This window comes from Manis pentadactyla, chromosome 4 (genome assembly GCF_030020395.1).
Source record: "Manis pentadactyla isolate mManPen7 chromosome 4, mManPen7.hap1, whole genome shotgun sequence".
NCBI classification, from domain to species: Eukaryota; Metazoa; Chordata; class Mammalia; order Pholidota; family Manidae; genus Manis; species Manis pentadactyla.
Window position 1 is genome coordinate 136404550 of NC_080022.1, and position 10919 is coordinate 136415468.

Consider the following 10919-nt stretch of genomic DNA (forward strand, 5'->3'; position numbering starts at 1 on the left):
TTTCTTACTTACTTGGTTTGCTCAATCTTTTTCTCTTTTTCCTTTTATTTCCTGAATTATTCTTTTACCTCTCCTTGTTAACTAGTAATTATCTCCCTTGTCTGCCCATCTCATCTCTGAGTTACTGTGTGTCTACTTGGTGTTATTCCTTCATAGTTGAGTTTGCAGCATTAAATATTTTTCAACTCATATGGAAATGTTAGAACACAATTTTTGTCGGCTCCCTAGAGATATATTTCTGGTAAGGTTTCTTTTCGGGTAGAAGAGTTTTGTGTTTCTGTCCACAAGTGTCTCTCAATAGATGCAGGTGGAGAGGAACAAGAATTGTCTTCCAGAGTGTGGAACTCCAGAATTATCTCCTCTGTTTCTAAGGACTGTTCCCTTAAAATGTGGTGGGTTTTTAAATAACTATCAGGAGCAGGCAGATGGGCTTCTCCTCTGAACGCTGTGCTCCCTATTTCCTTTACTGGCCAAGATACAGATCTAGCCATCACTGAGATCATTTCACATCTCAAATGCATATTTTCCCTGGTGATTTCTGAGTTCCGCCACCGGTATGCACTGTCTGCCGTCTCCTTCCTTCCACACTGCTCCCAACCCTGCTACATACTATCCTACACAGGTCTGCTGGTCTCAAATGTTTTTGGCAACAGTTACACATACTTTGGAGTTTACAGCTTTTATAAGGCTACTAGTTTCACTGAACACATAAGTTTTGAGTTGGGGGGGACAGGATAAGTCTTTCTGAAGACTACAGAAGTTCTATAGAGATCCCTCTACAGAGAGACTAAAGACCACAGTTGCCTGGGGAAATCAGGAGCATTCAGAACCAAGGTGCCACTGTGTTCCTACAGGAGTTTCATGGGGAACATTTAGTTACACAATGACTAAAATAATTACCACCTATAGATGCTCATGAGTGAGCTATTAGATGTACTTCCACAAGAAGAAAAGTGAACTCAGGCAGAAGGAATGGGAAGCCAAAAAAAATTGTAACTACAACAATCAAAAGATATGCAGCTAAATTAAATCAGTTACTACAATTGTTAAATCAATGTACTTAAATTATACTAAATTGAAATATAGCTGAATTACTTTTGCTGAGTAAATCATATGAACTATTCACAATGAAAAATGTGTTTAAAATAAAGATGAAATTCAAAGCTCTAGATAAAATAGCTAGTTGTTCTAAGAACCTTTTCCTGTCTGGGAGGAGATTAGAGACACTGAATAATTCTAGATTATGTTAGTTTATAGTTCTGGTTTGCATTTTTTTCATTACCACTGAAACTGAGCCCTGTGTCAGTCACAGCTCAGTGAGAAGAACAGAAGCCACTCTACACATTCTAGATATAAAAGAGGAGTTATACAACCATTGGAAGAACTTGGGAAATGAAAATGAAGAAGCCCCACCAAATACCTCCTATTGTCATACCAAAGTGGGTAGTTTTCAAGAGGTGACCTGGAAGCTGCTACAGTTCTTAATAACCTCTGTCAAGGCTTCCACTAACTCTTTCAATTGGTAGCAGTGAAGTAGATGGTTTTCAAGATCTCTCCAGGTAGCCACTGAGAATCTCAATCATCAGCCTTAAAAATAAAACAGTCAGTTATTTACCAGTATAAGGGTTTAATTCAGGAATAGTGGAGGAATTGCGATTCTGGACAAGCAGAGGCCGTAGGCAAGGCCAACAAGCAAGGAAGAGTAAGGTTACTTCACAGACAGAAAGGAGGATGTTGGGAGGTGTTTTGAATGGCAGTCCTCTGGAGGGAAGCGAGGGTTCAGGGTGGGGATAGTGTCTCATGGGCTGACTTTCTGGGCAAGGAAGGAAATCTTCCTTCCTCTAGCTGGTGGAAAAATAGTCTGGATTTGCAAGGTGCCTGTCTTTGGGGTGAGGTCTGTAATTGACAGAGTTGTAATGCATGAGGGCTCCCTCTTCTGGCTTCCAGACTTTGTTTCAAACATTTTTCCGTGAAGTTTCTCTGCATTTTCACACCATCTATCCACTCATCTGGCTGCCTGCCTCCAGATACCTTAGACGTGTAGTGGTGGTGCTGAATTGTCAAAATGTAATCATCAAATATAATCCTTTCCATATGTTATTGGCATTTGAAGATCCTCTCATGAAGTGTCTACGTCTTTTGTTCATTTCTATATTGAGCTGCCTGTTTTTTCTTATTGATTATAGAAACGCTTCATTTATTCTAGCCTGGCCATTATTTGCTTTTAACTTTTCAAAGGTGTCATTCCATTGTCATCTGGCAACCAGTGTCTCACTTGAAAATAACACTGTACTATTGATGTGCCTTTGAAGGTAATGAGCTTTAATTCCCTCTGGCTGCTTTTAAGGTGTTTCTGTCTTTGATTTCCAGCAGTTTTACTATAAAAGAAACAGGTATGGGTTTTTTCCCCTTCATTTTGTCTGAGGTTTGTAGTGGTACTTAAATCTGTGGCTGCTGATGTTTGATTTTTAGCCATAACTGCTTCTCTCTCTCTCACTTTTGGCTGGGACCTAGGAGTGAGGGCAGGTTGGAAATTCAGGCTTCACAGGGACTGAAGCCCAGAATTAAATAAGCTTCGTCGCTGATAGGAGTAGGGAGATCTGTGATTGCTAGTACCATCCCCAGCCTAGCATCCTGCACATAAGCAAATATTTTTGGAAGGAAGATAGATCTAGTTAGAAAGCTGCACTAGCAGACATAAGCTACAAGTAACAGAACTAGTCAGTCTAAAGTGCTTAATCCATGACTGGGTACATGCTATGACATTTTATTCTTTTAATTATAATTGTTAACTGTTCTTTTTTGAAGTATTAGGAGATTAGCTGTGTTGTGCTGCTTTTGGCTAATACCGAAAGGAGAGAAAAATCCATGCAAATAAACTGAAGGAGAAAACATAGTAAGACCGCTCACAATCTGGCAGAAGTTTGGAGGCAACCCTATGATTTGGAAGACAGATCCCTTTATGGACCAGAAACTAATACAAAGAACCTGCTCTTCCACTTCCATGGAATAAAATGAGAGAAAAATAAAGAGATGAACTTGAAATGGGGGTTCCCAGCCTAACAGAAGGGTGCAGCTCCAGAACTCAAGATGCTTTCACACATTTTTCTTTAGTTAGCTGCTGTGCTGTGACACTTCAGAGAGCACCATCCACATAAAATACAAAGGAATGGCAACAACTGGAGTTGTTTAATAGTGTTACCCTTCCTGGAGGGCAGAGACGAAGTGATAAAGGACTGATTCAAGCTGGGACCGTGTGATGTGAATTCATGATCTCGAGGTGAGCAGTCCACAACGGACTGACCACAGGGAAAGACTGAAAGGCAGCAGGAAGCCCTCTGTATACAGAGGCGCCCGAGCAAAAATTAGCAAAATTTTAGGTCACATTGAGATAAAAGTTAGACAAATTGAGATCATGTATTTAAAACACTTACTGTAGTGCCTGGCCTCCCGCTTCCTTATTTGTCCATCTATTTTCTGTGTCTACAACTATGGGCTACAAAATATATTTTAATGGTAGCAAAAGAAAGCAGTAAATGGGGGTGGATATCAAGGACCCTGGGAGTGGGCTGCAAGGAAGAATGAGAGGCATGTGGAGCAGGAGCGCGGCAAAGAGGGGGGCAGGACTGGAGAAAACCGCTGGGGACCTTGTGGACTTTGCTAATAGGATAAGTTGGCTGGGGACTCAGAAGCCTCAAGCCAGAACCACTGTTACAAGCTGAATTCTTTGGCCCCACTGGGTTCAATCAGACAGATTATCTGTAATTTGCCTTAAGGAAAACCTTGAAGAAAGCACTGCTTGCAGAATGAAATTTTTGTTCCAGGAACACGTGTTTATTTTTCTTTCTTCTAATCTGAAAAAGGGGCAAGAACAAAATAAGCTTTTTTTCCCACCTTATTCCCTGACCATGCATAACTAGCTTAATTTTTTAATCAGCTCTTTTAGCTTATATATAAACCAGCCTCTTTGGGAAAGAGGAGAGGGATCAAAGAGGAAAGAAGCGCAGGACTGGAAGGACACTAAGGCAGGGTGGCTGCAGAGGCTGTGCGTCAGGTCGCAGACTTCAGGGGGAACCACCTGTTATGAATTCCCTGGGGCTGTGTGAGGCAGCAGCTCCGGGCTCCCTGGCCACACAGCTGAGGGGACAGTCTGTCACCAGAGGAAGGGGCCAAGGAGGACCGGTACTCAGAGGAACTTAGGGATGGCAGAGCTTTGGGGCCCAGGGGGAAGGCTCTCAGAGGGTCACACTTCTCCACGAGGCTGGGTCCAAGCTCCTCATAGGGCAAGTCCAGGCCTGTATTCCAGACCTCGACCTCCTTGCCCAGGGCAGCCGGCTCCTCCTGGAATTGCTTCAGCACAGCTTGGGGCCAAGGGCCTGAGAAATACTCCTCTTGGTGCTGCCCCAAGGCCACCTGAGAGGGGAGAACAAGATGGCTCAGCTCTGAGAGGCCCCCAGCCAAGGATTCTCCCGTCCTTCCAGCTGCCTGACCCCCAGCACCCGGGCAGCTGTCTGTAACCTGACAGGCTGCCGCCTGCCTAGGACCCATGCGGTCTTTGGCATATGGGTCTAGCACAGATTGGCAGGGCGTCCACTACATCCTCCTCTGTCCGGTCATTGGAGGGGGTGGGGGCTTCCGCATGGCACACGGACCATGGGACCAGGAGAACCAGTCCAGCTGCAGGAAGGACAGCGGGTCAGACACCCAAGTGGGGGGAGCCGAGCACTGGATGGCGCCCCACTTCCCCATCCCAGGAGCCCCTGGGGGTGACCCCAATAGGTTACCTGGCCCAGGTGGGTGGCGGCACGCTGACCAGTGCACGTGAAGATGCACATGGTGACAAAGAGGCAGAGCTGAGCCCGGGACGCTAAGGAGATGGGGAGCCTGGGGGATGAGGAGAGTTAGAGGCTTTGTGGCTGGGACCCGAGACACATCTCAGGCAGAGGAAGCTATTTGCAGAAACGGAAAAGAATGTGGGCTGGGGCTGCGGCCCGGAGAATATGGCTCACACGTGGTGTGCACTCTGCTGCTTATGGACTGAGCTGAACCTGGCGATGGGGAGAGGGTAGGAAAGGGTGAGGGAAACCCCTAAGGGAAGTGTATCTGGTCCAGAGGAAGCCCCTGACCAGAGGGGAACAGAGGAGGGGTCTGGGGAGGCAGGGGTGTGCGTTAGGGTGTCTGAGGGATGCTCTGGAGAGGTCAAGGGAATTCTCGGGGTCCGCAGGAAGGCTGTCCTGTGAGGCAGCGAGAAGGTGCTGAGTGTTGGCTCCCACCTGGGAGCAAGCTGGCTCAGGTCAGTGGGGAGCGGCCTGTGCCTTACCTCCGCCTGGGAAGCCCTGCTGCCTGGCCTCAGGACCTCTGTGCGCCAGGCCTGCAGCTCTGGGTCACCCCTCACGGCTTCATCACTCTTGGAGAAAAGACCCACCAGCCCTCCACGTAGCTGCTCCGGGGAAGAAGGCCCCCAGGCACAGGCAGCCAGCGAAGGGCCATCTGGACCTACAGTCCCCCTCGGTCTCCCCATCAGGCCCAAGGCTCCTCCCTGTCACCCTCACTGGCTGCTGACTCCCCACAGCCTGAAGGCATCTCGGCCACACAGAGAGGACTTCACACCCAAGAGCCCGTGCTCACCCAGCTCACAGGGAGGGCACAGGAACTACAGGTCAAGCCAGCCGTGGCTCTGCAGAAGGTCCAAGTGGCCTCTGGACCCAGTGTTCATCGCCTGAGGACGAGGTGGTCAACCAGGCAGATCAGCCGGGGTGAGCCGGCTCAGGCGGGGCAGCTCAGGTCAGGGGGTCCCCGTCGGTGGGCCTGCTCAGGCCCCTCTGAGGAGGAGGCTACTCAGGAGGAAGGATGAGAGAGGCCTTCCCAGGGGAGGAGCGGGTGTGCAAAACGGGCCTTGGGGACCTTCCGTCCTGGCACTCTCCTCCCTCTTTACCACCATTTTCCATACCAGGTCAAAAACTCCCCATTTAGAGACAAGATTGCTCATGGCCAGGGTGCTGATCTCCATGGTGCAGGGAAAGGGGGGCATCAGGAGCTGATTGTGGAAGGAAGAATTGGGATGGAGTCAATTAAGGGGATCCCAGGACCCATGCGGGGAGGGAAAGTAAAGGACCACAGCTTTATAGAGAAGGAGGGAGAGGACGGGTCTCTGTGAAATTGGATTGGGTCAGGTTACCATTTGGGAGAAGAGAGCTGTCTGCCCAGGGCCGACCAAGGTCAAGGGCTTAGCAGGCGGCTCCCTGCACAGTCTCACAGTATCTGTAGCAATTCTAGGACTCCCTTGTCCCACACCCAAAACCTAGCAAGTTTCCACATTGAAACTGTATCTATGCCTCCCTTACATCTATGGAGAAAGCATCCCTGCTCCCTCCAAGGGCAAATTCCTCCCCCGCGTTGCCTCCCCAGGACATCAGCCCCACCACCTCTCTCAGTCTCTGTCTCCCGGCCACCCTCCCTCCTTCGCCCTCCCTCTCTCAGGGTCACACAGTACTGGCTTCCCTAACGGGGACACCCTCCCCTGCCCAGGCCCTCGCCCCTCCAGCAGCCCCTGTTCCTTGCTTCCCCTTCCCAGCAAGGCTTCTGGAAAGACTCACCCTGCACTGTCTCTGCTGCTCACCCCACGTTTTCTGCTCAGCCCGCACCCGTCTGGCTCCCCCCGCCCCCAGAAGGCACTCCACACGGATGACCAAGGGTTTCCGCACCTGCAGATGCGTGTGTCATCTCCCTGCTCGTATTTTGTTCACTTCCCACCAGCAGCAGCAGCAGCGCGCCTCCCCCTGGCAGCTCCTGCGCACTGCACGGCCCCTCGGCTTTCGTTGCCCTCTTGCCTGGTGGCTGCCCTCCTCGTGCTCCTTTGCCCACTTCAGCCCCTCCCCCCGCGAGAAAGGCGGGGCCACCCTAGAGTCCTGCCCTGGGCCACATCCTCTGGGTAGATGCCAACCCTAGACACCTTCATCGAGGACAAAGGCTGCATTCTCACATGCCTCTGTTTCCCCAATAACTCTTCAATCTCTCTCTCCAGCGCTGCCCTGTTCCAAGGACGCAGGCTCCTATCTAACTGCCCTCCCACATTGCCAGGGCCTCTCTGGGCACTGGAAACCTCCTGTGGTCAGAACAGATTCCTGACACTTCTCCCCACCAAGGGACATGGCCTCCTCTCAGCCTCCCCACCTTCTTTCTCCAAGCTAGCTGTTCAGGCGCCCTCCCTGCCCTTGCCCACAGCTAGTGTCAGCCATTCCCCAGATGCCACCGCAGATCAGCCTGTCTGCCGCGGCCCCACCCTCACTACCCACCTGCAACCTCCTCAGGCCCAAGGTCAAGTCTTTGGTAAAACCTGTTCTCACTCTTCCCCAGCCCTGGGAGTTTCCATAATGGGGTGTGTGTGTGTGTGTGTGTGTGTGTGTGTGTGTGTGTGTGTGTGTGTCTGTGTGAGAGAGAGAGGGAGAGATGGGTCCTCACTAACATACCCCAAGGTGAGGCCCGTGCAGATGCCTCCCGAGGCTGAGAGGTGTGAGATGGGAGGCAGTCAAGTACAGAATGAGGAGGGGCTGAAATACCTTGGAGACAGGCTGCAGGCCGGGCACACTCCTCATCGTGGCCACAGAGATAACCTCAGCCATCAGGGGTCCCCTCAGGAGGTGTGGCTGTAACTGGTGCAGCTGGAAATCAGAGCTGGGGATCCAGGTCTTGGCCATAAGCCAGGCCATGGGGGGATCCGAGGACAGGTACAGCACAGGTGGGGGGCACTCATGACAAGGGGGCTGGAGCTAGAGAGGGACAGAGAGTGGAGGCTGACGACCTGTGTGTCTAAGTTCTCGAGGGGATCAGGGTCGGGGGAAGGTGTCTGGTCCTCTAACCTGGATGACCATGGGTAAGAGTCGGCCATCAGGCTGCAGCTTCAGCGTGAAGAGGGGCGGCCACATGTTGCTGCTTGAAAATGCTGACATTAGGTTTGAGCCCACCTAGCAGGGAGAAATCGGCTTTAAACAGAGATCCAGCCTGGAGGGCTGGGGGTCACCCCTGGACCTGGCCTTGTCTCATTTGCCACGGTGGTTCCTTCCTCTACCCATCCACGTCTTATGCTTTGTGTCAGACTTGGAACTCTTTGAAGGGAACTTACTGGTTCCACCAAGCACCCCTGTCCCTGGAAACATGTCCTCCCCCAAGCCCTTCAGGCTTAGATCAGTGTGGCACAAAACAGTCCCTCCATCCTCCCCTCCAAGAAAAGCAGAGCTCCAGTTCTCTCCAGAGCCTTGTTCAGGCTCTCTCGCTGTTTCCCCCAGAAGCCTGAGCTCCTCCCTAACCTGAGACGCATGGAATGAAGAAGGAAGGGATGAAGGAGGAGATGGAAGAGGAGGAGATGACAGGAGGAGACAGTGTAGATCAGTGGTTCTCACCCACGGGTGATGTGGCCCCTGGAGGATGTTGGGAAATGTCTGCAGACACTCTGGGTTGTCACAACAGTGGGTGCTCCTGGCGTCCAGTGGGTGGAGGAAGGAGATGCTTCCGAGCATCCTACACGCTGGGCACAGCCCACCACAGTTTTCTGCCCAGCCTGTCAGTACGGAAGGTGAGAAGCCCTAAGTGTAGACGGAGAAGGGTGTAGATTAAAGGTCCCGGTGGAGGAAATGGGGGAGGGGAAGGAGGCAGAGAGAAGGCAGGTGCGGGCTGGCTGCGGGGAGGGTGCACAGAGAGGGCACAGCACCTGGAGCTCTTTCTCTGGCTGGGTCTTCGGGTCTCCCATCCCTGCAGGCAGCGCCTCAGGGGCATGGGATCTGCGTCCCTGAGGAACTGGGACCCGAAGAGGGCGCCATCCTTCCAGCATTGCCAGCCCGCTCCGGGGAAAGCAGTTGGAGAGCACGCCCTGAGCTCCTGGTCCCGCTTACCTGGCCCTCTCCTGTTCCCACCGTCCCCCTTCGAATCTGTGGGCTGGAAACCCGCAGGCACTCAGGCTTGGGAGGTTGTGCTAACTGACCAGCCGGGGCGGTCGCTCCCCACGGGAATGCTCTGGGAAATCTTCCGGCCTTTTAACGGAATCTGCGAGATCCAATGCTCCTTGAGGGCCAAGTCCTCAACCTGGGGAAAGTGGCAGTGCCAGAAGATCAACAACGACCCCCTCGCATCCCGAGATGTCAGCGCCCAGCCTCACCCTGGCCCTCACCCACTGGCCAGAGGGAGAGTGAAGTCTAATCGCTCTTCCTGGGAAGGTCCCACGGCGACCTCCCTGCTACCGGCAGGATTCACCCCTCTTGCCAGGAGCCCAGCTGCAGACAGAGACGGACTCGGGGTAAGTGGGCGCGGGGTTTCCCGGGATCTGGGCGGGTGTCAGAGGCGCTCTCGCGCTCACCTGAACGCCGTCCGCCTTCTTCCCGCGCCCGCTGCCGGTGCCGCTTCAGCAGCTCTGGGGGTGGTCGCACCGTCCGGGCTGTGGGAGGGCGATGCCAGGCCCGCGGCCCCTTTTGACCTCCCTGGGCGCCCGCCCCGCGTCCGCCGCGCCCCGCGCTCCTGCGCACGTCCGCAGGCCGCCCCCGCCCCCTGGCGGCCCAGCACCGGCGCCCCCTGCCGCCTCCGCACGCCGGGCGCCGCCCCGCTGCCCAGCGCCTCACCGGGGCCCTCGGGCAGGCAGAGGAGCCCTGCGCCCTGCGCCCTGCGCCCAGCGCCCGGAAAAAGGGCCTCGCCTGGGCGCCGAGGCCGTGCACCGCTGCCCACTTGCGGAGCCACTCGGAATCCCACAGGCTCTGTGCTGGCGCAGCGTCACCGGCAGGAGGCGCCCCAGGGACAGGACACGTTGGTCTCAAACTCCTGCGGGCCCCGACGGAGCGCACGCGCGGGTTGGGAGCCTCGGGGAGGGTAGCCGGTGAGCCTGGGCAAGCCTGGCCCCGCCTGGCCTTAGGAGCACTGCCCAGTGAACAAATGAACCCGCCTGGAGGAGCCGGGACAGTCCCCCGGGGTCTCCTGTCCGCCGTCTCCACCCGGGCAGGGCACCGCCGCCCTGCCCCAAACCGGCCCTCGCTTCCTCGCTCCCCACCTGGCGCGCCTCCCGCGCCGCCCTCCCTCCCCCGCCGAGCCTCCCAGGCGCTGCTCCGGCCCCAGCGGCGCCCCGCGCTCCGCGTCCGCCGCCGACCTGGCCCCTCACCGAGGTCCACCTCCCCGTGCTCGCCCACCAGCCACAGCTGCTCGCGGCTGCTGGTCCCCGCTGAGAACGAGTCCCGGTGTCCCGCGGATCCTGCACTTGCCCAACTTGCCAAGACGTGCAGCGGACCCGAGGCAAACGAGCAGGGAAGAGGCTCTGAGCCCAGCCCGCTGGGAAGCCACACCCCGTCTGCGGGGTCTTTGCTGTGTGTGGCGGGCTCCCAGGCCCCACCTCCCACCCCCGGGGCCCTACCCCCCCCACCCCCCCGATGCTCGCGTCCCTGCCGGCTGCCGCCTGGAGCCAGCGTTTCTCCGGAAGGTGCACCTTTCCCGAACCGACTTTTCAGACTGGTCCCTGAGAGCAGTCGCACTCCCGGCCCGGCGCTGAACACCCGGCTCCGGACACCAGCCACCGCGCCCAGCCAATTTTGGTGAAATGGATGAGTAACATAGCAGCACGCAGTGGAGAAGAGGGAGATGGAACAAGGCTTGAAGGGTGGGAGATTTCCCCTGAGACGTGAGGAAACCATCTTGACGAGGATGCAGGGCTTGCTGTTGAGGACATGTAGGAGATAATGACACAGGTGAAGTCCACCGGTGTGCTGTCCAGACTGGAGCCCAGAGGGGAGCTTAGGATTCCCCAGCAGGGCAGTCGCGAGGCTTCCAGCGGGCTTCCCTAAAACGCGCTCCCTGGGGCCAGCACCCCGGGCCGGCCCCTGTAATGGGCCCCAGCAGCCGGCTCCGTTCAGGGCCAATTCTTCCCCGCCGGACCTCCCAGGCTCCGC

At 54.8% G+C, this 10919-nt stretch overlaps 1 protein-coding gene across 2 annotated transcripts; it reads right to left on the minus strand.

Moving 5' to 3' along the window:
* Positions 1–3871: 3871 nt before the first annotated feature.
* LOC130683670 (uncharacterized) lies at positions 3872–10267 on the minus strand. Of its 2 annotated transcripts, XM_057501933.1 has the most exons (8): positions 10139–10267; positions 9164–9266; positions 8889–9078; positions 8400–8582; positions 7860–7964; positions 7560–7769; positions 4785–4884; positions 3872–4413 (listed from the first exon to the last, which is right to left on the minus strand). In XM_057501933.1, the coding sequence occupies exons 4-8, from the start codon at positions 8514–8516 to the stop codon at positions 4277–4279; spliced, it is 669 nt and encodes a 222-aa protein (XP_057357916.1). In that variant the 5' UTR covers positions 8517–8582; positions 8889–9078; positions 9164–9266; positions 10139–10267; the 3' UTR covers positions 3872–4276. The 2 variants fall into 2 exon arrangements, with proteins under 2 accessions (XP_057357916.1, XP_057357915.1); XM_057501932.1 differs by lacking the exons at positions 8889–9078; positions 9164–9266; positions 10139–10267 and adding an exon at positions 8708–8859.
* Positions 10268–10919: the final 652 nt, after the last annotated feature.

What these genes read in the sequence shown, in the direction of transcription:
- LOC130683670 (XM_057501932.1), bottom strand. Translation starts at nt 8,827, where the DNA reads ATGCTGGAAGGATGGCGCCCTCTTCGGGTCCCAGTTCCTCAGGGACGC. An exon ending in AGCCAGAGAAAGAGCTCCAG is followed by an intron (nt 8,583 to 8,707) that starts GTGCTGTGCCCT and finishes GTCTACACTTAG; the next exon opens with GGCTTCTCACCTTCCGTACT. An exon ending in GCCTGCAGCCTGTCTCCAAG is followed by an intron (nt 4,885 to 7,559) that starts GTATTTCAGCCC and finishes CTCATCCCCCAG; the next exon opens with GCTCCCCATCTCCTTAGCGT.